The sequence below is a fragment of the Labrus mixtus genome, chromosome 16 (assembly GCF_963584025.1).
Source record: "Labrus mixtus chromosome 16, fLabMix1.1, whole genome shotgun sequence".
Lineage (NCBI taxonomy): Eukaryota > Metazoa > Chordata > Actinopteri > Labriformes > Labridae > Labrus > Labrus mixtus.
This window is the reverse complement of record NC_083627.1, coordinates 21,580,171-21,606,937: the sequence shown is the minus strand read 5'-3', so window position 1 is coordinate 21,606,937 and position 26,767 is coordinate 21,580,171. Positions and strand designations below refer to the sequence as shown.

General features: G+C 39.2%; 1 protein-coding gene across 2 annotated transcripts; it reads right to left on the bottom strand.

The window, feature by feature from the left end:
• Window position 1: 1 nt before the first annotated feature.
• On the bottom strand, window positions 2-21,388 carry tuft1b (tuftelin 1b). Of its 2 annotated transcripts, none has more exons than XM_061058969.1 (12): window positions 21,155-21,388; window positions 7,447-7,524; window positions 7,248-7,352; window positions 6,891-6,965; window positions 6,709-6,774; window positions 5,477-5,560; window positions 4,258-4,368; window positions 2,395-2,618; window positions 1,967-2,072; window positions 1,646-1,729; window positions 1,357-1,451; window positions 2-1,185 (listed from the first exon to the last, which is right to left on the bottom strand). In XM_061058969.1, the coding sequence occupies exons 1-12, from the start codon at window positions 21,203-21,205 to the stop codon at window positions 1,113-1,115; spliced, it is 1,152 nt and encodes a 383-aa protein (XP_060914952.1). In that variant the 5' UTR covers window positions 21,206-21,388; the 3' UTR covers window positions 2-1,112. The 2 variants fall into 2 exon arrangements, with proteins under 2 accessions (XP_060914952.1, XP_060914953.1); XM_061058970.1 differs by lacking the exon at window positions 21,155-21,388 and adding an exon at window positions 15,415-15,577.
• Window positions 21,389-26,767: the final 5,379 nt, after the last annotated feature.

Below are 26,767 nucleotides of genomic sequence, written 5' to 3'. Positions count from 1 at the left end.
CTTCTTCATATTCAGTGTTTTTATTTTGTCCACTAGGGGGCAGAACAAGATAATTTAGGGCAACAGGAGAGAAGACGAGTTAGGTTTAGGCTTCACGTGCACAACAGATAAAGCAGACATCTTTATTATGACGTCAGAAATGTTTACAAAGGGAACAGAAACTTCAATGCATCTATCTACAATGTTCACAGTCAAATGTAACACATGTACAGTTTTATGGCCATCCATAAAGTATACAACTGAAAAAAAGATAAAGGTCTGTACAAACAATGAATAGATGTGTGAAAAAGTAAGTTTAGCAGTTTATGAAGAGTTTTTAAATATGTAACGTTTTATTAAAAAGCATGACGTAACAGAAAGATGTTTAAGGAAAGACTTGGCAGCAAACTAACCTCTAGCTTTACAAGAAACCTGGATTATTGAGAAAATAAAACAGTTCATTATGTTAATAATAAAAATCACATGATCACTCTTACAATATTCAACCCAGTCTCATGTCAGAGAAATGTATTGAAGTTAAATATAAATCATATCTCAAAGTCAGCGACGTCCTGCCTGCCATTGGCAATGTGGTGTGAAGCACTGAGGAATGTGACCTGAGCCCGGCCCCCGCCAGGCAGCAGCCTGTACGACCAACAAGTGATTAACACACACAACATGATGCATCTATTGGTACATTTCTTTTTTCTGTGTGGATGTGTAACAGAGACTTTCACAATTTACTCATGAGGCTTTACTCATTCCTGATCCTGCAGAGGGAAACGTGTCGACACAGAGAACTTTACTGAAGTCCTGCATCTTTAAGAAGTGCTGACAAAGCGCATAAGGAGTTTGGTAAAAACATTTCTTTGCATTGCTAAGCTCCTTCCTTGTTTCCTTTTTTTTTAGGATACTTTGAATTCCTTTTTTAACTTTCCACTTTTAGATTCTGTTTGAAACTGCAACAGTCGGTGAAGGCGTGCAGAGCAGCCTCAAACTGAAGAGCAGCGTGCTTTGTCACCATGAGGTCTGCTAACATCAGCCTCTTTGAATCACTGCTGACCTGTGCTTTATGTATAGGTAGATGGTTACATATCTATTTACAACGATCTTTTCTATGGGTGACTGCTCATTCAGGACATGATCTCAATGACTTTGATGAACGGGAGGACCTTGTTGCTCGATGTCGTCGGTGTGAGTGGTCTACTGTACAGAGGGGGGAACATAAGAAATACAAGATTAGAGTTCTGAAGTTTACTTTACAATCAAACCGCAGCACCACTAGCAGAATACATTCCTTAGTAAATCACATTGAGGATTAGAAAATGGGAAAAAAATGAAAAAGTTAGGTGTGATAAGTGATAAGTGATTGCTTACCTGTAGACAACCTCTGGCTTGTTCTCTGAGGACGTGAGGGGGGGAGGGTCCTGACCTGCCAGGAAGTACTCCATGTGGTCATGCATTTCTCGGTTCTGCAGGCAGAAAGGGGTAAAAATGTGTAAAAAAAAAAAAAAAATTGAAGTAGAACAATGTTGCGGTTGTTCTTTGGAAAAAAGAGTTGAATCTTTTGGAAATAATGATACGACACACTTTAATGCAACATAAAACATATTAGAACAAATCTGTCTCCATTTCAAATCAGGTCCGACCCGGCTGAGCTTCTCACCTCAGCTTCCAGGAAAGCCACCTTCTCCTCCAGATCGTTGATGACTCGATCTCTCTCTTGGATCACCGTTCGGGAGTTCTGCAGCTGTGTCATAAACAAAACAAACAAACATATAAGCCTTCAGCAGCATCACTTATTCACGACGAGCGAGCCTTGTGTGTCATCACAATGTTCCGCTTGGCTCCACTCCCTCGAATCAATTACACTTTTATCAGTCCTCCTCCTCCAAGTCTAATTTCCCTCTTAACGGCTTCCTGCACATGAACGGGCTCGTATGCTGTGTTTGTGTGTGTACTCCCTGCCGGTGTGTTTTTTAAATACCTGTTCGATCATCTGGCGGAGTTTCCTCTGCTGACTCTTCAACATGTCGTCGAGGTGATGAATCTTTTCCTTCAGGATGGCCACCTTCTTCTCCAGCTCTTCACATCTGTACACCAAATAAACAAGAAAAATATTTCAAACTGTCCCTGAGACACAAAGTATACAGCCTATCACTGAGAGAATTGAATGAACAGGTTATTTAGTTTTATTATATTATTATTACATAACTTATCTACCAAGTTATGTAATTTGACTATAATCCGTAATCACTTTATTTCAAACCCTGGGAAGAAAGTTTTTGAAGATAATCTAATAATCTAACTCAAATTCTAAATGGATCTATTGTTGCATAAAAGTGCAGGAAGTTAACCTTATTTGCAGGGCAGTTAATATTATTACAGTGTTTCCACATGACTCGTGTTTTGTACCTCTGCTCCTTCTCCTCCCCTCCCTCTCTGTCCGCATGAAGCTGCAGCAGCTCTGCCTCCCCGGCGGCCATCTTGTCTTTCAGGATGTTGCCCTCGATCTCCATGCTTCCCAGCAGCCTCTGCAGCTCCTCCACCTGCTGCCCCCGCTCCTCCGCCAGCTCGTCCGCCTTCTGTAGGCGCTCGGTCTGCTCGGCCAGACGGATGCGATACTCTTCTGACTCGGCCTGTGAGGAAACAAGAACGGAGTCTCTTTGTTACAAGAGGATGGATTTGTTATTGAACTAGTCTGGGTTAGGATGATTAGACCTCGCTCAGGTTTAAGACGCATGGGGCACTGCTGGAAGTTGATGGCATGCTCTAATAGGTGCAACAGTACAAACAGAAGGTTGAGGGAGATGAGTGCATTTTGAAGACGCCCACACTGCCCTGAGAACAGGCCGGATTAGACAAAACACACTCGTGTAGGTGGACCGCTGGGCTTTCAAGGATTAAGCAACTTTTACTACAGTTTGACAAGTCTAGCAGACGCTTTTGTCCAAAGCGACATACATCAGGGAGAAAGAACAACACAAGCAAGGATCTAAAGAGGAGGAAACAATGTCAGTAAGTGTAAACAATCAGCTTCTTTTAAAGATTTATTTTTGGGGCTTTTTGGGCTTTTTAATGGAGAGACAGGACAGTGGATAGGGTTGTGAATCAGGGGGAGAGAGAGAGAGTGGGGAGTGGCATGCGGGAAGGGAGCCACAGGCTGGATTTGAGCCTGGGCCGCCCGCTTGGAAGACTGCAGCTTCCATGCATGGGTCGCGCGCGCTGACCACTGTGCCACCAGCGCCCCACAGCTTTAGGGTCGGACACACAGGTGATGACAGGCAGTGCACGGAGACAGAGAGCACTGGTTTTTCTTTCTTTAAATTAAAAGTTAATATATCATCATTAACAACAACATGGACAGCTTCTCTGACTGCTGAATAGTGACAGGAACAGAGAGTGAGGGATGACATGCAACAAGTAGAGACAGAACCGGGAGTTAATCCTTCCGACCAGTGCGACGAGGAATGTTGCGTTTGGTACTTTCCTGTTCTACCAACTGAGCTAAACTAGCACAACAATCACATGAGAGTTTTTTAAAGCCGTATTCCATATGTTGGGAGTAAGGTTATCTTTTTAGAGAGATTCATCTTTCCCCTCCGTCGTTATGCATTTAGATTTCCTGAGCAGCGTCACTCCTTCAAGTGGAGGTGCTGGTGGTGCAGTGGTTAGTGCGCGTGTCCCATGTACGGAGGCTGTAGTCCTCAACGCGAATCCGACCTGTGGCTCCCTTCCTGCATGTCATTCCCCACTCTCTCTCTCTCTCCCTGCTTTCCGACTCTATCCACTATCCTATCTCTCGAATAAAGGCACAGAAAGCCAAAAAACTAATCTGAAAAAAAAAAAAACTCCTTCAAGTGAGTAGGGAACGTAAGAGATCATGTGCTGGTGTTGTTATGTAATGATGGCTGTGTTTGTTGTTGTTGTTGTCTGAAAGACTAAATCTATTATGGCTGTTCACTTTGAATTTAATAAAATGAAGACAGGTTCAGGTTTAAACTCAGTAAATGGTTCTATATTTGTGTCAATGATCAGTGATTGTGTTTGTGCCTCTCTAACCCAATCAAGAGGTGAGAGCAGTAGCAGCAGAGTACAAAGGGATCAGGCGATGATACAAAGTAAGTCTGTGTGCGGTGTCCCTACATGACCTGCAGCTGAACGAACCCAGTGTGAGGGGAAGAGAGCCACAGCGCTGAGCGGTAACGAGGATCATTAGAGGAAGGAGTGAGTCAGAGCTACAGACAGGAGCTACAGTGTCATGTTTCACATCTCTACCTGCAGCGCCGCCTTCTCCTCCTGGTGCCTGTTCTCCATCTCCTTCAGCTGCGTGTACAGACGGCGGGTTGCCTCCCTAAGCCTCACGCTCTCCTCCTGATTATCCTCGACCTGAGAGTGAAGTGCAGACACAAGGTGACACGCTCAATTAGGCCTAATCTGGCAGAACACTTGAACCTGAGGTCACGGCGGGAGCTAACAGAACACATCAGAGAGGCTGCTGACAGGACGTTAGCTACGCAGTTTAGTGAAGCCTGAGGTAACACAGACAGAGAGGAGAGAAGCTGGACATTTTGTGAAACTGTGCACAGATTATCTTTCATCTCTGGGCTGTCCTTTAGGTAAGATAAATACTTTTACCGGACCAACAATGCCCTTTCAAAGGTCTAAGGTCAAAGGTATCTTTATTGTCCCCACAGGGAAATTTGTTTGCAGCTGGAGACATACAAATACATAAACAACACTAATAAATCATCCAAACCTCAAGTGCATAGGTACATACAACATGAAACATGAAGCCCAGCAGAGATGCTCCAGCATCACCATAAAAATGATAAAAATGATAAAGTGCAGCGTGCAATGAGCAAGGAATTAGAATTCAACAGACAAATAACAGCAGGTACAAATGAGACCCGACGCCTTTGAACAAACAACTGCTGTACAATCTGACACGTATAGCTCACCTATATGCCACATACATGTACACAGGTCAGTGTGTATAGAGAGCCACAAAACACACACACACACACACACACACACACACACACACACACACACACACACACATACACACACACACACACACACACATACCCTCTCTGCTCTCACACTACTTCTCTGGGTGTTGTGTTACAGGAGATGAGGTTTGGTGCAGAGTCTAGTATAATGCACTGGAAATATGATACTGTGTGTGTGTGTGTGTGTGTGTGTGTGTGTGTGTGTGTGTGTGCGCTAAGCTTTGTCATCAGCTTCAGGGAGCCTGGCACCCTGTTCCTCACAGCAGAAGGCAGTTTGCCAGTGTAAGTTGGAAACAGCTGGAGGGCCAGGTGTCATTTAAAATACAAATTAGAATTCATTTAAACTAGCTTCAGCTGACATCGGTTTCTGTTACTCCCCACGGCTCCTTTTTTATTAAGAAGAGGAACATTCAGATTCCTAAAAGCGACAGTGACAATACTTCTGGAGACATTAAAAGAAGGCTGAATTGGGATGAACTTGCCTCGGTGTCTGAGTCAATGAGAATTGTGTTGCCGTTAGTGATGACTGGTAGGTTTCCGGGCACGTTGAAGCCGTTAGCTGGAAACTGAAGAAAAGAGAAGCTTCTAGTTAGTGGTGCTGGTGGTTTATTGTGCACTCATTAAAATGGCACTGCAGCTTTAAGAACATGAAAACATAAAGAAGTGCTTTTTTACTTTTTGCATTGCAATACAAGCAAAGGCGGGACTAGAAATATCCTGAAGTGAAATGAAATAAAAGGTGCTGGTGGCAGAAAACCAGGAGACTTTGCAGATACCCCCGCTGTGGCCCACAGACACAGAGAACATCTGCACCAACTACTTTTCTTCAATTTTGAATAGAAAAGGACAAGATTGAGATGAATTAAATTTAATGCCACAAGAAATGTAATCAATGTCTCCTTAACCCAATAAGTTGTTGAACTATAACAAGGTTTGCATGTCTCTCATTTTGATCTAATCTAAAAACCTTCCAAAAGTGTTACATAAAAACTCCTGTGAGGAACTTTAAGGTTGTGCTGATTTTGGCAACCTCTGCGAACAATTTGTATCTTTTCTGATCTTTTCCCTTTACATTTGTATGTATTGTATTTGTATATTTATACTGCTTTTTATATAATTATAATCTGTTTTTGTATTTTCAATGTCTAATATTGAAAATATTAGACAATATAAGAAAATACAAGTGATATATTGAATATCACTTTGAATCTTTAGAGTGGAAAAAAGGCTTTTTCTGCTGCATGCTGTTAAATGCCCAAGCTGACACCTACCCCACCACAGCAGTGACGTCATAATCACATTTACTACATAGATATAGGCAGCCTTTTCTCTGGTGGTCTTGTTTTGCTTTTGTAGTTCATAAAGAGTTAGCAGTTTCCATTTCAGACTGTTTCATTACCAACCAAACACTCCTCACAGGAACCTTAATTCATTCATTTAAATAAAGTGTTTATGAATCACAGCTGCTCACTAAACACAGCCGAGTTACAGCACACAAAAAAACTGATGACCAAGAGAGTAAGAAATTAAATGCTAACACTGGGTGTGACATCAGTATCTTGAACAATATGGAAAACGCTAAATAAAAACATTACAACTGGAATCAATGTCATCAAATACTGACGTCAAGAAGGTTTCTGCTGATTTCATTTGGTTTGTGTGTTTCAGTTAAAGTCAGAGAGAAGGTGTTCATCCTGATGGAGAGGGTGTGTACCTTGTTGTTGTTACTGTTCTGCCTGGCTGCCATCTGCTCCCTCAGAGTCTTCAGACAGTACCTCACCTATCAACAAAAGCACATCACATGTTTTTAAATAAGTGTGTGTTACAGAGAAACACACTCCAATGTTCTCCACTAGCATCTGAACGTTGACTCGTCGTCTTTTTAAAAACACCGACCTCCTGAATCTGCGACACCTCGTCTGTCAGCATCCTGACGCTCTCTGCTGTCTCTGGACGGGCTTCCAGGTAAACCTGGGTAACACAGCGTTTAATGAGTGTGTGTGTGAGGCGACACACACATAAGCAGACATATTCCTCAGATAGACACGAAGGCTGGACTTGACTCTTTAAAACAAATAATAATAATAATAATAATAATAAATTAGATTAATATAGCGCTTTTCTAAATACTCAAAGATGCTTTGACAGGAAACAACAAAAAACAAAGCAAAAACTAAGATGTATGAAACTAAAACGAAAACTAAACTAAAATGTATTAACAAACACAACTAGAGCGAAAACAAGCTCACATACCTTGATGATTTCAACTTCAACTTTTTCTTCAGTGGGAATGATGCGTTCAAGTGTTTTTTCCTGCTCCTCTTGTTTATGTGGCAGAACTACTGCTATGCTGCTCTCCTATATCCAGAAACAACACGTTCAGTAAATGATCATCCTGTAAACTGAAAAAAAAAAAAAAAAAGTAAACTCTTTTCCTCTTTTATTTGGTTACCTTTCTGTCGTAGTGCTCTGAGTTGTAGCCTGACCGGTCTCGAGCTTGCAGAGTGAGTCTAAGCCGCCTGCATGGGTCCTGAAATGAAAGATGAGAGGATAAGAGCTGAGTGAAAGGAGCAGAGTGGGGAGTGTGAGAAAACTAACCAACCAAGAGTAAAGGAGAAGGGCTCAATATGAAAGTCATCAGAGAGAACGAGGGTGGAGCAAAAGACAAGCGAGGGCTACACTTTTAGCCATTAAACTTCCCCACAGTGAAGTTCCTCTGTGGATGCCTCACTGTTACGCAGTGTAACCGTGGCAACCACCGCAGAGGAGACGTTTCCACTCTGAATCCTCCGGGCAGAGTCTGGTGATCATGACCAAACAACTCTACTACACTCACTGAAAGAAGAAAGAAACCAGACCAGTCCAGAGAGGGACAAAAGGGGACAAAAACATCAACACTAAAAGATGAAGTTGTTGCCTCAGCAACAAAAACAGAGACATGGGATTTTTGAATTTTTCATGTTTGCTTTGGCAACCTCAATAAAACGAATCAGAGTGTCTCCAGAGAGCAGTTTGGTTAACATACTCAGACTGGACATTTATGCAGAATACAGACGACCGTTTTATGTTTGACATGTTGGTATATCTCATTTAAAAAGAAGGTAGTTGTGGTCTTGATCCAGCTAAAACAGCCGATTAAATTTAAATTCTATTCTGTATCCGATCATTTGACTGAATTCAATGTCTTTCTTTTGTTGTTTTCTGCATTGTGTTCCCGTCTGTAGTCTAGTGAATTCTCTTCCACTATGTTTCATAAGTTCTTTTACTGTTCTTTCTTATCTTCTGATTTCTTTATGACATTCTGTTGGTGTATGATGAGCTGTGATTTATGGGTTATTGCTCAGTTACACTTTGGTTTTTCCTGATATCATGATAATGACAGCACGCCTCACAGGAAGTCCCCTGCTGCTTCATGTTGATTCTAATAGTTTCACATTATATTAGCTCACATCATAATGCAGTACATGTCATTGTCTGTCTGTTGTAGATCTCCATCCACAGGCAGCTTGGAAGATCATCCACTGAAAATGTTCTGCTCTTTACTGAATAACCAGCTGAAAACCTAAAACCAACGTCTCTCACTTAGAGGGATTCTTTTAAACGATAAGACCTAACACTGCAGTTACCTAAACTCCATTTCAGAGGCACATAGCTTATTTGTTAGAACTTGAGAAAAAAAAGAGACTGAAGGTTAAAACAGTCTGGCCCTTAAACTGAGCTAACCTTTTGACCCCCCAAAAAAAGCACAACCTTTCCCGAAAGCAAAAAACACTCAAGCTGACATAGCACATAATCCTCTTTAGCGGCACACCCGTCTAAATATGTTGAGGAACGTCTCCAAACAAATCATTTAGCTTTGTCTCTGAATGTGCAAAGACAACAAACCATTTGGCTCTCTGACAAAGAAACACATTTCAGGTGCAGGATTAAAGTCCAGGTACAGGCGAGTTATGTAAGAATGTGATTTTTATCTTATCACAAACGTCAACTATGCTTAATCCCAGCATGTAAGAGGGGGGTCAGTGTTGTTATGAGTCTCGTTTGTGTACGTGACAGTATGGTCAGTACTGTAGCATGCATCGTGTCTCCACCCTACAAAAAAAAAACGACATAAAGACTGAGCTGATAAAAACCCATTAGTCAGGGCGGATGTTGCTTTCAGACTTTTTCATTAGCACTGCTGCTGTGGAAGCCGTCATCTGTGACCCTAAACTGACACTGGGTGGGCATCAGTTAGATAGTAAATTAGAACAATCAGGCTTTAAGTCAAGCCGTGCAAATGGCACATCATGTGAAATCCAATCCCTAACATTCACGAGTTCTGTGATGATGTAAGGAGCTCGTCTGCAGAGCTCAGTGAAAACATCAAACTTGCTAAAGGATGAGTGACAGTTTGAGGCAGTGGCGGCCTAGTGGCTATATCGCACGCACCGTGTACAAAGGCTATAGTCCTGGTCCTAGTGGTCGTGGGTTCAAATCCCACCTCAGCCTTTTGCTGCTAGTCATCCCCCACTCTCAACTCCCAACACTTCCTGTCTCTCTTCAGCTGTCCAATCTGATAAAGGCCAAAGCAATACAAAAATAAAAAATAAAAAGGATGTGTCAAAGTGTTGTATCATTTTTGATTTATTTTGTTCTGTATAAATTTACAAAAATGTGAAAAGAGGAATCACTCTGTTGTCTAACCACAAATGTCTGTGAATGTGTGATTCTAAATAAATAAATAAAACAAAAATAAATAAATAAAACAAAGTGTTGTATCAACGTACTGATTAATATTCAGTTAGTTACAAAAAGGGCGATCAGAGGCCCCCAAAAAAGTGCACTATGGTTAGTTTTTCCTTCTTTGTGCTGCAGTTTACAGTCGATGCACACAGGTGTGACACAGGTGGAGCTGAACTGTTGCTCATAAAAACGTGTTTTTTTGGTTTTGCAGTCAGAGAGGTATTTTTTTTTACTAGTTTCAGGGGTAGGTTTGACTGTGACATGGTATATAAAACGTAAGAGAAACAGGTGTTCATGCTTCTTTGAAAATTCTGAAGTAAAAAAACAATAATCTTCTTAGTCTCATGATGTGTGTGTTTGTTTATTTCAATTGCATCTGAGTGAAATAGATCTGAAGAAGTTAACTTTGTAAAAGTTAAAATGGTTTGATCTGGTGTATTTTCCCCCCATCTTGTTTTGGTTAGTCTGTAAGATTGTGAGTTTTGGTTTGGAAATTGTATCTTAAAAAATCTGATCTTTTTCATTCTTTTCACCTGAATTAAACACTCACAGCCTTTGAGACATACAGTACGTGCGTGTTTGAATGTCCCCAGAGTAAAGTGCACAAACCCTCACACAGAACATTGAGTTATGAGCTTTACACTTACCAAAGCCACTTCTTCACACACCTTTAATAGCTCCCTGTCAGAATGACACCTGTGGTTACAGAGCAGGAATGATAAAGAGGCGATGACACCTTCCCTGAATTCCACACTCTGTTGTTAGCGCCAAGTATGACAACAATGCTGAAATAACGACCCGTGAATCAGTGCCACAACAAGGTATTAAGGTAACATGTCACCTTTAGATTAAAGCAAGACAATTATTAAATACTTTATAAAGCTTCCCAACCACAATAATAAGTTTAGATTATTATTCTCATTTTGGGACCCGATAGCTCCGACTGGAAAACTTTATTAATTCAACCCTTCTTTCTTCTTTCCTGAGAAAATTCTCTTCACTGAACCTGACTTCCAAGTAATACCACTTCAGAGCAGTCATCAGGACACATCGTGATTCCAGTCATTAGAAAGTGGTCTGGAAGTGCAGATGAATATCTCAGATCTATGTGACAATCTACAGCACTTCACATATACCGCAGAGGCTGCACTCAGCTGCACTTCTACTTCCAAGTACAGCTTAGAGAGTGTCAACTGTTCTTCCTGATGTCTGTAAGGATGTTTGGTAGACTTGTTGTCTGCTCCAGTGTTATAGACGTCACAGTTTAGTCTAGGTGGGTCAATGTCACCCTGATAATGATAATGTCTTTTTGGATACATGCGATGCCTTTCGAAAAGTTCTGCAGATGTGATTGAGCAAGACACGAGTACAGAAGTGTGATGTTGAATCATGTCTCCTCATGAGTATTCTTCTTATGTTTAAACTTTCATCAACGTAAGCCATCTGAGTCAACTGAGTCTTAATGTGTGAAGTCAAGTCTTCATAATTTCCTCGACAACGTGGAGCCTGGTACCTGCTACCAGTGACACATAATGAAACATGAGCAAAGGGTTATTAAGTGTCATCATCTCTGTTTAACAAAAAAAGCATGTCTTCTAATGTAGCAGAATCAGCTGTTCTATAGGCTCGACACTGAGCTAAAAGCTTTAAAGTCAACTACCACATGGTGAAAATCTATGTTTCTTTGTGTGTGTGTGTTGATACATAATATATTGTTAATGTCAGTTTTATAAGCCTGTGAAAATATATATCTTTTACAGTGCATTGTTATGTCCTCTAGATTCAAGATTTGTATTTGTCACATGCTCATACAGATGTGCAGTGAAATGGAAAGACTGTTCCACAAGGCCATGCAATAAACACTCAAATTACTAATACACATAAAATAGAAAGATAGAAATATAATGTAAAATTAAAAAAAGTAATATTTGAATAGAGAAAATATAGAATAATGTAAACAGTGTAAAGTGTCCAGGGTGTCAAAGTGCAATGTGCAGATTGTAATGTGTGGTGTGTGTGCGTCATGTAGTCACAGTTCTGTTCTGTTTTTATCTATTCATATAAAAAGGTCAAAGAAACTGAGACAAACACATGTTACATAATACACTCTGTTCTGTTTGAGAGTGTGTGTTTGTGCCACTGTGACACACACAGAGCAGATTTGCGTATTACAGGGTGGAAACAGTTAATGACTTCAGAGTGTGTGTGTGAACATGCCTGCCGTGAATCATGTCGACACATATACAGGTCAGTAATGTATGGCTTAAGAAAGAAAAAAAAAAAGGGAGGGCAACCCGGCATGTCACGCAAGTCAAACACAGATTTGGTGGTTTAGCGCGGGTGGCAGTTTTCTTTGTGTGTGTAATTGCAGCATCTGAAAAACCATCAGAGCCGAGGCAGTGACAGGCGGGCTGAGATTTCCCCCTCTGTGATCTGAGGGAGAAATCGGCTTGAGGGCTTTCTTCTTCTAGAGAATTGGATCGTGAGAAAGACACACCCTGCGAGGCGTTTACTGTACACAGAAACACATGTTCTGCACATCACCACACGTTATTCTGCTGCGTGCCTATGAAAGACTCCACGGACACGTTTACAGGTTCAGGCTCTCAAAACAAACAGAACACAACAAGAAAAAAGTTAGCTGCTTTCTTTTGATCATTTCAATTCTAAGTTGATTACAGATATGCTTTGGTACTCTGTGTCCTCAAATAAAAAAACTTAACAGTGCCAAAGCCAAATTGAACATTTTCATGTTATGTACTAGATGCCTGAAAAAGCTCCCTCTTGGTTTATCCACGTTATTCATTTTATGTGTGGAAATGTTGCAGATGCACTTTTTGGGTCAAAATACACAAACCAAAAAGGTAACGGCTGCCTATAATGTCGCCCTTGGTAGATCATATTATGTCAGTGCAGTCGATGTGCACTTTATACCAACACACACACAGTGGCCTCTGATCTCATGCCGGGGTTGGAAACTTGAATGATGAATTGATGTCATAATGCTGTCTTCAGGTTTTTGTTGTGACTCTGACCAATTGTTATAATTAACATCTTCTTCAGCTACTGGAAAGACAATTGAAATCTGAAGGGACATCAGGACATATCTCAAGGTAAAACAGCATATTTGTTTTTTTCTTTGCATGTTTTCTCTGCTGCACAGGCGTGTGCAAACTGGAACTTCTGACATAAATAATGTGGATGAGCCCTTTTATCTGCCCGGTGCATTTACAGTGTGACAACTATCTGCCTCCAGCGTTGAGGCACAGACAGGGAAACATCTCAGTGACGCTCCACAAGGCTTCGCCCCTGCAGCTCGGGGAACGTTCATTTCCATTTCTGTGAAATTTCCAGGAATAGTGACAGCAAATTTATAGAGCAAAACAACACCTGTAAGGTGAAGTGGTATCCAAGAGTTTTCAATATCTCTTAAATGAGATGGGTACCATGTTACCCATGAAATCATTTAATGAAGAAATCAGAATGCCTTAGAGATCGTTCAGTGTTTAGCTGTTGTTTTTCCATCACGTGACCGATGCTCCCTCAGAGGTTTGGAGCGACATGAATCAAATTCTCATGAGCTTGATAAGATCATAGACAAAACTAGGATTGAATACTCCACATTTCTTAGAAGACACTGAACAATCACGGCAAGCTTTCTACTTGAAAAGCCATGAAATGTAAAATGTTAAAGAAAGCAGTCCACCGGCTCAGTTTAAATCTTTTCGCAGGTTAGCTCTTTAGCTTAGCGTCATTAGATAAACCAAAGGGGAGAGTCTCTTTCCAATCTTGTGTGATTTGCTTTAGTCACATCAGGTAATGGATTAGGAGGACAGAGGAGAGATACAGCTTCTTTAAACAGTATCTGTATCTCTAACTACAACTCCACCATCTTTGTTAACCTTTTTCAATGTTGCGAGGAGGATTTGATTTGTTATAAATAACTCATTCTGCTAGCTTACCTGGCAGACAGGTATTTCAGGGTAGCTGACGCCCAGCTAGGGCTTCATCTGATTGGCCAAATGCGATTGATGTGAACACATGGTCCATGTTTGCTGGTCTATTTGATAAGTTGAATGTCTGCATACTGAGTGTAAACACATGGCAGCAATCATACATTGTTTTTCTTGATGACTGTGTGTCAGGCATTCTTGTGGGGTGTGTTGAATGTGACCACAATAAAGGAATTCAAAGTTCAATACAATAGACAAATCAATAGCAGACAATAAGGCTGCAATGCTATCTTTTTAACAATAACTTTGTTTGTAAAGTAAATGGCTTTATCTTTTTAATGGGGAAAAAATGTCAATGTGAAATCCCTAAAATCCAAATCTCTTATTTTTTCCAGCCCATAGTCAGACAAAGAGAAGCAGGGAGAAGAGACTACTTAACACCTTACTTAGAAACTGACTTCAAAAATTACATCTTGTATCAAACTTTACCAATTCATTTATTTAATTGATTTATTCCCCCCAAAAAACAAAGGGACTTAAAACTGAGTCAAGTATACCTGCTATAAAAGAAAGTGTTCAGCTCAAAGTACAGAACCACTCTGAACCACAGCCAGTCAGAAAACGCCTGAATGATATAATGAGGTAGAGGACATAATAGCTCAGGTACAAAAGAGAGCTCCAACACTGCGTATCACATAACCCATATCGGCTACTGGTTACAATTCTGATCAATGTGTATCATGTGTACGTGTTTGGAAATGACTTCACTCAACAGGAACAAGAACATCCTCATGCAGTCAGTCCTCTAACACATTCAACACACCAAGGGACCATCCAATCCCAGTGACCGATCTTCAAACTCCTCTGTGACTCTTGTTTACTGGTTTGAAGGTGATATCACTGCTGTAGTCAGCTGTACAGAATGTCTATCACTGATAAAGAACAATGACTTTAATCTATGTGCTACATTCCTCCAACAGCTGAGAAGTAATAAATGTACATCCAGAGGTAGAATATGACCTTTTGCACCAACACCAATATCTAAACTCCCAGTCTAGTGCCAACAGAGATCTCAGCAGAGTGTGAAATCCATCCATCTCCACGTGTAGATTTATTACCAAGCTGCGCGACTACACACTCTAAATGATAAGAAGCATCATAACACATTTAAAACACTGTTGTAACTTGCTGATAAAGTCCCATCCAACAGCGAACTGCAAACCATCACACGTCACACCTCTTAATTATGAACTCTTACCTACTCATTAAAGACAACAGTATGTGTTACCAACACAACAGACACACCGTCACTGAAGCAACCGCTCATATAGTACAAGAAGTAACTGATGGGACGTTACTGTAGGAAGTTTGAAAGTCATTTTTTTCTGACAAATTTGAAGGCAGTGTTTGCCTTCATGTTGTCTGTGTCAATCAAAATATATTAAAGGATAATCTCACAAACGCACATTGGACAAAATAGTGTTTTAGGATCTTGTCTAACGTAAATAAATGTTTACTTCTATATCAGAAATTCTGAAGAATCTGTCTTTGGACTGGTTTAATCTATGCCTTGGAGTTTAACGCTCAGTTTCAAATATAATCTGTTCACTATGAAGACATGCCCAATGAATCACAACACCCAGCACTCAGAAAACAAAACAAAACCACACAAGTACCATCATGCACTTCACCCTGTATAAACCAACATTTAAAGCCCTTATCTATCACTCTCTGATATCTACCTGGTCAGAAGAAGCTGTGCGGGACTCTTCTCTGTGATGTTCATGCAGCTGTGATCCAGACAGACTCTGCGTGTGTGTGTGTGTGTGTCTGACTAAGTGCGTGGGAAGCCTCGACTGTCTTGCCCTTACATGGCTGGGTGAGGCTTCACCGACTGCCCAACCCTTTTCTCCTCCAGTCACAGAGCTGCAGTGCCAGTCCAGGGAGGCACATAGCCCCCCCCCCCCCCCCCCGCAGGACCGCAACACCAAATACACAACGGAAAGAACATTTCTCTGGTTATCTCATATGTACTGTAGTCCTGCACAAAGACATAGCAAAGCATTAAAATGATTATTTCATAACCAAGATAGACAAAGTTAAAAATACAGCACAGCCACAGAACACTGACCTATCAAACAAATGAATAAATAAGATAATGGAAAGTAAAACATGCAGCTTTGAATTGAAGAATATCAGTGCTGCTAAAGTGGAATTACTTCTTATGAATTGTAAAAATAAACCACCAGGGGTTGACTATCTTGACAGCAAGCTGCTAAAACCTATAGCTTCAATAATTGCTCCTATGGTGGCACACATTACAAACAAGTGTTAAAATGAAAATGTATGTTTGCAATCTTGGAAAATGTCAAAAATTGTTCCAATACCTAAAAAAAAAGAAAGTCGTTATCTGGTTCCAATAGTCGACCAATAAGTTTATTACCAATTCTGGGTAAGATAATGGAAAGAATTGTCATGTCATGAACAAATTCAGGTTTCTTTTTCAAATAATAATTTAATAACACATTTTCAGCAGGCATACAGAGAAAAGTAGTCTACAGCCACTGCCCTGACTCAGATGGTTGATGACTGGTCTACGTAGTCCTGCACAAACAGGGTCTGTATGGTGAATCCAAACTGTACAACACTTTGTTGGTTGACTCACTTACAAATGTTTCCCCTTTTTCATTTGAATTCCCGGAAAGAAGAAAAAAAGATGTGTGTATTTATTCAGAAATCTTTAGTCGTAGATGAGTGACTTAGTGAAGTATTAACTTTTATAAAAAACGTATATAAACAAATGAGTGAATACCAGAAACAACTGGAATGAAGAAGGCTTTGTGTATGTGGCACTTGGTGACAGTTGTAGGTAGCAGCATGGTGAGGAATGTTTGGTGAGTTATATAACCGATGATTAATGAAGTGTCTTTATATAACAGTCTCTTTCTGGCCCATGCGTGTGTACAGTGTAAACAAAACTGTACAAACACAACACACATGCCACGCTCCAAATATGCTCATGTTATTGTGTCTTTGTCTATCTCAAACTGAAAGGGTTTACCTTTATAGGTTCCACTTCTGTCCCTGGTATGTGTTTTATTTTAACAGTCAATAACTCTTTATGTTTGTCATTGCTGTTTAAGTTCATGCTTTGTTTTGTATTTCTGGTTAATGATTCTTTGTTTGGAGCCACAATAAACATTGATAGAAACTATTTAACATGTATTTTGATAAAGGATGAATTTGTTGTAGGAATACATTTGAAACAAGGTAAGCCTAATAACTTTAATTTCTGTCTAGAAAAATATATTGTTCTGTAAAACACTACATTTGAGATGATCTGAATCCCAGACCAGAAGTCAGAAATTAGACATGGCCATGTTGGAAACTTAACGTGCTCAAAAATCCTGTGAAATGTTCAAAATACTCAGCTAATGTGAACTGCCATTCCTAACATTTTAGAAGCTTTTTATGTGTGTACATCAGAGATTTCTTAGGCCCCGTGTCCACCCAGCGTTTTTTTCTGAGTCTCTATTCGATTGTTTTCAATGAGGAGAGAGCGTTCGCAGCAGAAAGCGGCCGCCTTCTGAGCGCTCTGCCTTTTTTGTGCGGTCGCTCTGATTGTCAAGTTTAAAGTTGTTCAACTTTTCAGAAAGGAGCTGTTGATGTCACCTGCCGACACATCCTCTTTCTCTCCGTGTCTGACCTGGTAAAAAATTATGTCAAATACAAAAACATACAGTAAAAAGTAACAGAGCCGTGTCGGTCATACAGCGACCGTTGTCATAGAGACGGGCTTTTCTGCTCGCAAAAACTCTAGGTGGACACGGGTCAGAAAACAAGAAAACTGAACACATCATTTTTGGGCTTTTGGAAGGTTTTTTTTTTTTCGTTGAACAAATGACAAACATTTTATGGACCAGATAATAAATTAACTGAAAAAGAAGATAAATGGCAGATTCATTGATTAAAGTTTTTGTTATTGGTTGCAGACTTGTTTGGTCCAAGTCAAAAACGTGAGGAAAATTGCTTTTAAGTCACACCTCAGACCTCACCTTCAAATGCTTGTTGTCGGACAATCTGACGACAATAAGTAACAAACAAAGCAAAACCTTTCACTGACACTTTGGTAGTTGTAAAGATCGAATGTTTGACATGTTAACTTATAAAAAACTGAAATGTGAACATTGTACTTCAAGGAAGTTTTTATTTGGCAAAATAGAATTTATTATACTTTGTCTCTTTCCCATTGTCGTCACAGACCTAAATACCATACACATCATGTAGCTTATATATTATTATTAACAGAGCTACAGTGCTGCACTATGGAGGTGTCTTCATTTACTCATTTACTGTCTTAAAAGTGTCCTCTGACCTGCTTTTTCATATGTAGACCCCCCCCCCCCCCAATATAATCTCTTAAACAAACTGAAGATTTCCAATTTAATGCAGGTGTGTATACTAAACATCCTGTTATTTATACTTCTTATACCTGTATATATTTATATATAATTATCCTCTTGTTGACACGTCAGCAGAGCTAACATGACGTTGAAGAATGTATCTGACAAACAAAGGCTAGGAGTGGATCTCTCTTTGTAACCATGTAAGTATACTGTAGATCTGCCAAAAAAACACACAACCATCCAGCTAAGCTTTCTTAATGATATACCTGCCTGGACAATGTTTGCTCTTCTTGTTCTCATGAACACAACTGACCTACATATCGTTTGTCAAGTTCAGACAGAAGACAATTACACTTCTGAACGCACTTGAGGCAGAGGACATTAGTTTCAAAAGAGAGTTACAAGAGAGGTTAAAAAAAAAAAAACACGTTATGTTAACGTGTTGTTATGTTGTTCATAAAAGAAGAGAAGATTACCAAAAGAACAGCCAGCTAACTCCAAGAGAGTCAATACTGTGAAACAGAAGCAGAATTCAAAGTATTAATCTGATCATGTCCATTTGAACAGAGACTTTCTTCACTTTAACAGTCCAGAACAGAAAAGCTAATTCAACCTCCAAACTGTCCTGACACGACTCCTCTAATCATTTATTCTTTTTCTTTAATCACCGTTTCAAATGATCAAAGCAGCCGGCAGCTGCCAAAACTTCATTTGCAGAATTTGAGTCTAGGCATGACTTTATTACTCCTCTTCAAACACAACAGATGATCTGTTCATTCAGGCCATCATGTTGACGCACATCGGCCGTCCTGACAGGACATAACGCCTTCTCATCTCACTGGATAATGCCAATGACTTCCTTTAACCCTGGCTAAAAACATGATGCAATGTTGACCTTTCATTTGCCAAAGTCTTAATCGAGCCTCTTTGGTGAATAGTCAATGAACTTTGGTCTCTATCTACTAAGACTACGAGCATGTAATGACATCACAGCACCAAACTGTGATGGTGACAGAGCAGGTTTCACACAAACTGGATGACATGTTACATTTGGATAAAAAGTACTTCAAAAGAAAAACATTTTGACTGCAAGAGAAAAGAGGTAACTTCTATTTAACTACCCAACCCAACAAGTTTGAGCACTTTTTAATGATCCTCTGGAACTTCTTCAGTACATTGAGGAATGTCAATCAAACGTTTTCTCAATGAAGCCGTCACAGAAAATCAACTCAGAAAGTTCTAGGACTTAAAACGCTGCAATTAGTTTTGGAATAATCAAAACATGGCTTGAGGGTAGAATAACTGAACTGACTTTTCATGGCGTTTGTTGTTAAGCATCAGGACTCCACTTGTTCCAACATATCCATCTGTTCTTTTTCAAGTGGCAGATGTGTGCGCTGCTACAGTACACTGTTTAAGGGCAACCACCCTGCTTTTCATTCTGTGTTTACAATGAACACTCGATAATCAGGTTGAAATTCAAGGGAAAGTGCAATGTACACAGTGACACACAGAACTCTGGGGGAAAGTCAATGACAAACACACAAGTGGAATTCAATTTATGCAATCCACCAGTCACACCCGCAATTTGACAATTTTTTTTAGAATCTTTTTAATCCCTTTTAGCATGGTGTGTTCAATATTCAAATTTCCCATATGAATCATATATCTTTGATTACAGTCTTGTGGCTGATGGTGTATTTTGCCTTTGTAGGTCATATAGGGACATCAGTATTAATTTAATGTCAATTTCATAACCAGCTAAAATTCATCATAACTTCCTTAAACACAGAATATGTTTTTGAAATGTAGGCCATACGGGGACATCAGCCATGGCCTACATTTCATACCATCAGACTGACATACTGCAGCCCCAGGCTCCTACCAAACATTTGGTTAAGAGATAATGTTGGCTATGTGCTCTGATCAACACGCACATTAAATCTGCTTCGGGACAACACATGAGTTCAAACACATGCAGGAGTGTGTTGTGATGCATCTGCAAAAATATATTCTGTGTTTAAGGAAGTTATGATGAATTTTAGCTGGTTATGAAATTGACATTAAATTAATACTGATGTCCCTATATGACCTACAAAGGCAAAATACACCATCAGCCACAAGACTGATTATTTCTGTATAGTAGTTGTTTATGCATACAACTGCTGCCAGGGGGTAGGTGCTATTTGGCAGAAAAAAAAACATTCTTTTGCATATTCCATGGCAAAGTTTTTTGATGAGTGATATATTTGATTGTTCAAAGGTTCAGAGGTTGAGAACATGCCGTACGTACACATGTACAGGATACAATCAAATTTGTCCACAGGGGTTAACTAAACAAAGACAATCCAACAGGTCCTTTCAGGAACTTTAATGCAACACTAAGGTCTGATTTGCCAATGAAACAATAATGGTGGAAATGTCTAGTCAACATATTTTAAGTAGCCTACGCTGCTGTTAGGACAAATTTTGCTGTCATATGTGAAGAGCTTGTTTATTTCCCCTCATCGTTGTCTTACATTTTGATACAGGCTAAGCGAATTTTTGACTACAATGTCACATAATCATATTTCAAATAGGCCTACCAACAGTTTCTATTCAAGTTGTCTTTTTTTTTTTTTAACCCAGTATTCTGACTCAAAACTCTGCATTTGTTTTCCTTTCATTATTCCTTATTGTTGTTCATTGTTTGAAACAAGTAGGCCTACTAACTTTAATTGATGTCTAGAAAAATATATTGTTCTGTAAAACACGAAATTTGAGATGATCTGAATCCCAGACCCAGAAGTCAGAAATTAGACATGGCCATGTTGGGATCAGAAATCCTGTGAAATGTTCAAAATACTGAGCTAATGTGAACTGCTAACTTACGTTGTTTTAATTAATGTAGTGAAACACTATTGTAACAGAGTTCGTTCAGTGGTACCACAAGAACCACCAAGTGAGATTTAATCCCCAGAAGAAGAATAACCTACCACTGACACATTTACATTGACTTGCCGAAGCGGAATTGGACTTTTGAGTCTTTGCATTAAAAAGTGCAGTAGGGTATGTAGTCTGTGTATTCCTCACTCACCTGGTCGTCCTGCTCTCCTTTCTCCACAGTCCGCGTCACGTCGCCGCTCATCTTTTCACACAAAGTTTTCAGAGTTGTTCCGGCACATGAGAACAGAAATGTCAGCGGTTTAAAGTTTCACCGTGTGTGTTCAAACTTTAAACTCCTTCTCCTCGGAAAACAATCTGTGAGGTAGCTTACTAAAACTATACTCCAACAAATCCGCAGCGAGGAGACACCTGAGCCCTCTCCCTTTCTCTCTGTGTCTGCTCTGCACTGAGTGTCTGTCTGTCTGTCTGTCCAGGTGATAAAAATGAACCCTGCAGGTCTTCAACACGCCCGCACCTCATGGAATTCACTGAATCATAAATCAGACAGGAAATAGAAGTCAGTGTGGGATTTCAATATTGTTCTAGATTAAATCCAGATGAATTGTTATCTGATGGTACGGAAGAGGATTAGGGCCACTGAAAAAAAAATGTTTGGTTCTGATTTTTTTTTAAAATTCTGACTTTATTCTCAGAATTCTGACTTTAAATTCTGACTTTAATCTCAGAATTCTGAGAATAAAGTCAGAATTTAAAGTCAGAATTCTGAGATTAAAGTCAGAATTTAAAGTCAGAATTCTGAGATTAAAGTCAGAATTTAAAGTCAGAATTCTGAGATTAAAGTCAGAATTTAAAGTCAGAATTCTGAGAATAAAGTCAGAATTTAAAGTCAGAATTCTGAGATTAAAGTCAGAATTTAAAGTCAGAATTCTGAGATTAAAGTCAGAATTTAAAGTCAGAATTCTGAGATTAAAGTCAGAATTTAAAGTCAGAATTCTGAGAATAAAGTCAGAATTTAAAGTCAGAATTCTGAGATTAAAGTCAGAATTTAAAGTCAGAATTCTGAGATTAAAGTCAGAATTTTGAGAATAAAGTCAGAAACACACAGGCCAAATTAATATCACACATTTTACCTTAATATGTATTTTGTTTTGAAATATAAAGACCTCCCACAGAGGGATGTAGCCTGTAAAAGAACACTGCAGCACAACCCAGCATATAATCTAGCCTATCATTTACCTTTATTGAACATATTCATTTTTTTCCTTGGCATCGGTACAATAGGCTTTCCTCTTCCTTACACCCACTGCTCCTTTATAGTCAATTTAAGTATATTTATCTATATTGTTTTATTTTAGGCTGTCTGATCTTATTGTTTTTTTCGTGAACATTTGTAGTAAAAATATCTATCCAAAAACATTTTTTTTTTCATATTTGGACAAGACTGACCATTTCTAGTTATCTATAAGAAAACGGTTTCATATTCTTTCAGTCACAAGTGGCGGCTAAACTAAAAGAAGCTTACTAAATCTATATCTAAAATAAATAAAAAATCCTGCATGGGGATCTATAGGAATAATAAGGTATCAGGGACGGTGAGCACAAACGTCTGAAAATGAAACCTTGTCTGACCTCAGAGAACTTGACCACCCTTCCATCCGTCAGGCATTTGGTGTGAGAGCTGCTGAACCAGGGCATTTTGTCCTCTGTCACCTGCCTGATCTTCTTCCAGATTGATTCCATATGCTGCCTCTCCTCATCTGTCTTCCTTTGACAAAATGTTCTCCCTTTTCCCTTGCAACATGTCAGCAGCGCTGCAGCTCCAAGAACTTGCAGTCACCGTGATCTGCCTCAGCTAATTCTGTTTCAGACCTGCAAATAGGATGTACACCTGTTTGACAACTGTCCTGTCACATGGCTAACCCTAACCCTCTGATGCTACTGCTGGGCCCACGGCTGAACTCATTTACCTTTGGTTGTACAGCTTGAAACTTTCTTACATTAATTATGTCATACTATAAGAAAGCTTCCTACTTTCAGATTTCAACAATGTAGCTGTGGCAGTGTGAAAACAGATCTTTTCACTTGTTGAATGCATAAAAACTCTTGGAAATAGTGAGTATACAGAAAAGAAGTATAATAGTTTTATAGTACTTTTTAACTTTATATTAACAGATTGTATTAATCGCTTTTCATAAATATCTTTCAGGATAGACACTTCCTGTGTAGTCAGTTTACCTTAGAATATGACAGGCTGTATTTTCTTGTTGTTACTTGCTTTATATGTACAGTAGGTGTGGCAGACATTTCTGAAAGGCTGTTGCTATATATGATCTAATCCTCATATCAGGTAAACCATTTAAGTCTAGCCTATTATTTTTCTACAATGTTCTTCCGTTTGTGTAATTATGTTTCATTTCAATAACCTACCGTAAATATAGCACATCTGCTTTGTGTGAGGCATCTATGGGATAAACAGACTGCAGGTAAGAATGACAGAAATTCAAAAGGCAGTTTATTTTTAAAAAGCCCAGCCCAAAGTAAACATGCACTGGTTTGATTGATGGACCAGCCTTTAATAGTAGACACCTTTGTGAGCCCAACAATGTCAAGGGTTCATGTTATTTAAGACCGATTTATTTCATCAAATACAATGAAGTTGTATTGAATCATTCAAATTTCTTCCTTTTATAGTCAGTGGCAGTAATTGAATTGGTGTGGCTGGTGTATTTGTATGTTCTGGTCTTAGCTAACATGTAAATGTACTCTGTAAGATCAGTGCTGGTGTGACATGGAGTTCTCACAGTGGACATTTTCCTTGGAAAGCTCTTTACCTTCCATTGGAAGTACAAGAGTGATAATTGTTGAAACCAAGACAATGAAAAATCCTTATTATTCTCATGCTTTCAAAATCATCTGCAACTAAAAAAAAAACCACTGGATAAGTATCTAAAAGAGATGTCAGTCCAAATTTCTAATATATTTCTTGTTAGCCAATATTAGACAAAGGCTAGCATTGATCACTTCCAAGCTTAAATAATTTACATATTGCCAGGCTTAGGCTTACATTAAATTCAGTGTTTTAGCTACTATAGGCTTTGAAAAGATGTTGATACTTATTAGCTAATAGTTATATTAGCTATGACCTAGCTACAAGTACAAGCGTACAGTAATGTTAGCTAGAAAACAAAACTGTTAGCCACCATTAATTTTAGCCAGGAAACTAGTTAAGTGTAATTCTGGGGAACACTTTTTAGGCCTATATTGCTTTCATTTCATGAGTGTACTTTCAGAGGAAAAGAGCCACTTTGTGACTGTGAGAGAGATGAAAAATCCACTGAATATGTTCTCAGGCAGCAAAGATAATAGATCTACTTTATAGCAATTTTTCTGAGTGCTGCAAATTGTATGAAATCAGCAGTATTTTTTTTCTTTTTTAAAAAAAAAAGTAAGCAACAAGAAAGTTGAAGTAAGGTCCTAACCCTGCAGTGGTGAAGGTGACATAAGGAGAAAGACAGGGGGGCTGGATGAAGTGTTGTCATGACTACAGCTTTATGTCATCATTAATTACAGTGTACCAACCAAAGGATTACACACTGTGTCTCTGAGGGGGGAAACCAGCCACAGCTTAAAGAACATGAGTTTGAGAGAAAACAGATCTGAATCAAGAATACTGAGGAAGTATTTAAGTTAATAAAACTGAACTGTTTCGGGAGAGATATTTTAGATCTAATTACTGAATATGAAACTATAATCCCCTCAAGCTAATGTGACATAACTCCCATCTGACCCTCTCTGTTGATTTGTGACTGGAGGACTTCTCGAGGCTACACCAGTGCTTTGTATAGCATAATACTTCTGCTCAGTATAAAAATAACAGACTATAATTAGCCACCGAGAGCACACAATGGAGTGAAACAGAAAATAAACCATCATTTTCATTATTTGATTTAATGTGAACTCTGTTTATATTTATATGTTGTACTTTTGTTCTGTGACTTTAAGGTTCCTCATGGTTACAGTTGGTGGAGTGATATTGTTTAAGACAAGTGAAGTGATATTACTAATGTTCAGTCTGAGTTTATGTTGTGCCACAGTAGACATCCGATGTATTTAGTTTAGTTTAGTCCATGTTATAGTTAACGTCTATACAACCCAGAGCTAGACTGCTAATCAACATCACCCAAAATAAACGGCTACAATAGTTATCCCATTTGACATTTCACACGGTTATTTTTCTTTTACTCAAACTGCCTCAAAAATTCCTCTTGACGGTGAACCATCAGCCTGGCAGAGTTGGTTAGCAGTGATAACAGGACGTGGTATGAATCCTGCAGCACACACAACACAGATAGACTGCAACAGCAGGTCTTGATCTTGTATTCTCTGTTTTCTTGTAAAGGTGTGAACTCGCCTCAGGTTTATTGAAATGTTAAAAGGTTCTGTTGTACATGCAAAATCCCAGTAGGCTTTATAGGGTCAGCTGTGAATCCTTGTACCTTTTTAAACCCAACATCAAAATCAATATGCAATTTGATAACCCTGTCTCATCACTAGTAGGCGTACAGATTATTCACCCTTACTTTTCCAACAGTGGAGATCCCTAAAAGGTGGAAAAACTTGATGTGGTGGAAAAAGGTGGAAAAAACGATGTGGTGTCTCTATCAAATTCTGTTGCACCAGGTAGCTCCTGCAACAAGAAATTCAAAGAATCAGACCAAAGCCTTTGTTTACAATGCAGCTCCTTCTGGACTATCCAGTTACTCAGTGAGTCCTCTAATCCTGGAACAGCACTCGATATGCTGACAGATCAGATCAATGTGCTTTTTATGGCTGTCATTGCACATCAAAAAAACTTTCCTTTTGTTTTTGTTTTGGGGGATTTTTTCCAGGAAGACTTTACTAGTGGGGCATTTTACAAAATAATCTCAGTCTGTTTGAAGTCTTGTTTGGACACACACTGGTGGAAATGGTACGGTGAATGTATAATGAGGTGGGTGGTGTGGTGTGGTGTGTGTGGGGGGGTTTCTCTTTGAGACTGTGTTCAGACCTGCTGCTTCCTGGCACACCTCCTGCTGACACATGAACACAAAGCAGTCAGGTATGATGCCATGTCCACACCTCTGAGATAAGATGGTTCATGTGTCCAAAAACCCCTAGAGGGTAAGAATAAAAACACTTAACTGAATCATCCCAAGAAAATCTCTGTTTCAGAACAAATCCAATTTACTTTGAAGCCTTTGAAGAAGTTAGAAAAGTTTGACATTACCATTTCATTTACTCACAGCATACTAGATTACATTTTTAGAGTATTGTTGATTATTTGTTAAACTTAAGCGTTGTAAATATTCATGCACCGCACAGCAGTGACTAGGAGGGAGAAGCCACTTTTCCTCCTGTTTTTATGTTAGCACATTAGGAAAGACTAGGATGTTGCTAGTCGTTTTGTTTATTGTTTTCGGGTCATTTCTCTGCTTTAAAAATAAATAAATTGCTCTGTTAAGTCTAAAGTCGACCTGGGCTACTGGTTTTCTTGGGAGTGGGAAGAGTGGGGGTCACTTATCATGTTGTATCTTGGGTCCCCTAAACAGAGAATATAACACCTTGCCTAAAATTTAAAATACTGTTTATACGTTTATTCTATTGGGGTATTGGGTGGTCAGTCCCACTTGCCCCCAATACAACATGACGAGCTCAGACAGAAAAAATAATCTTAACCTTTTTCTTTTTTAAGTTTGGCCAAAGACTTTCGTTCCTAGTGTCTTATATCGAACATCAACAATAAATGCTTTAAGGCACAGACAAA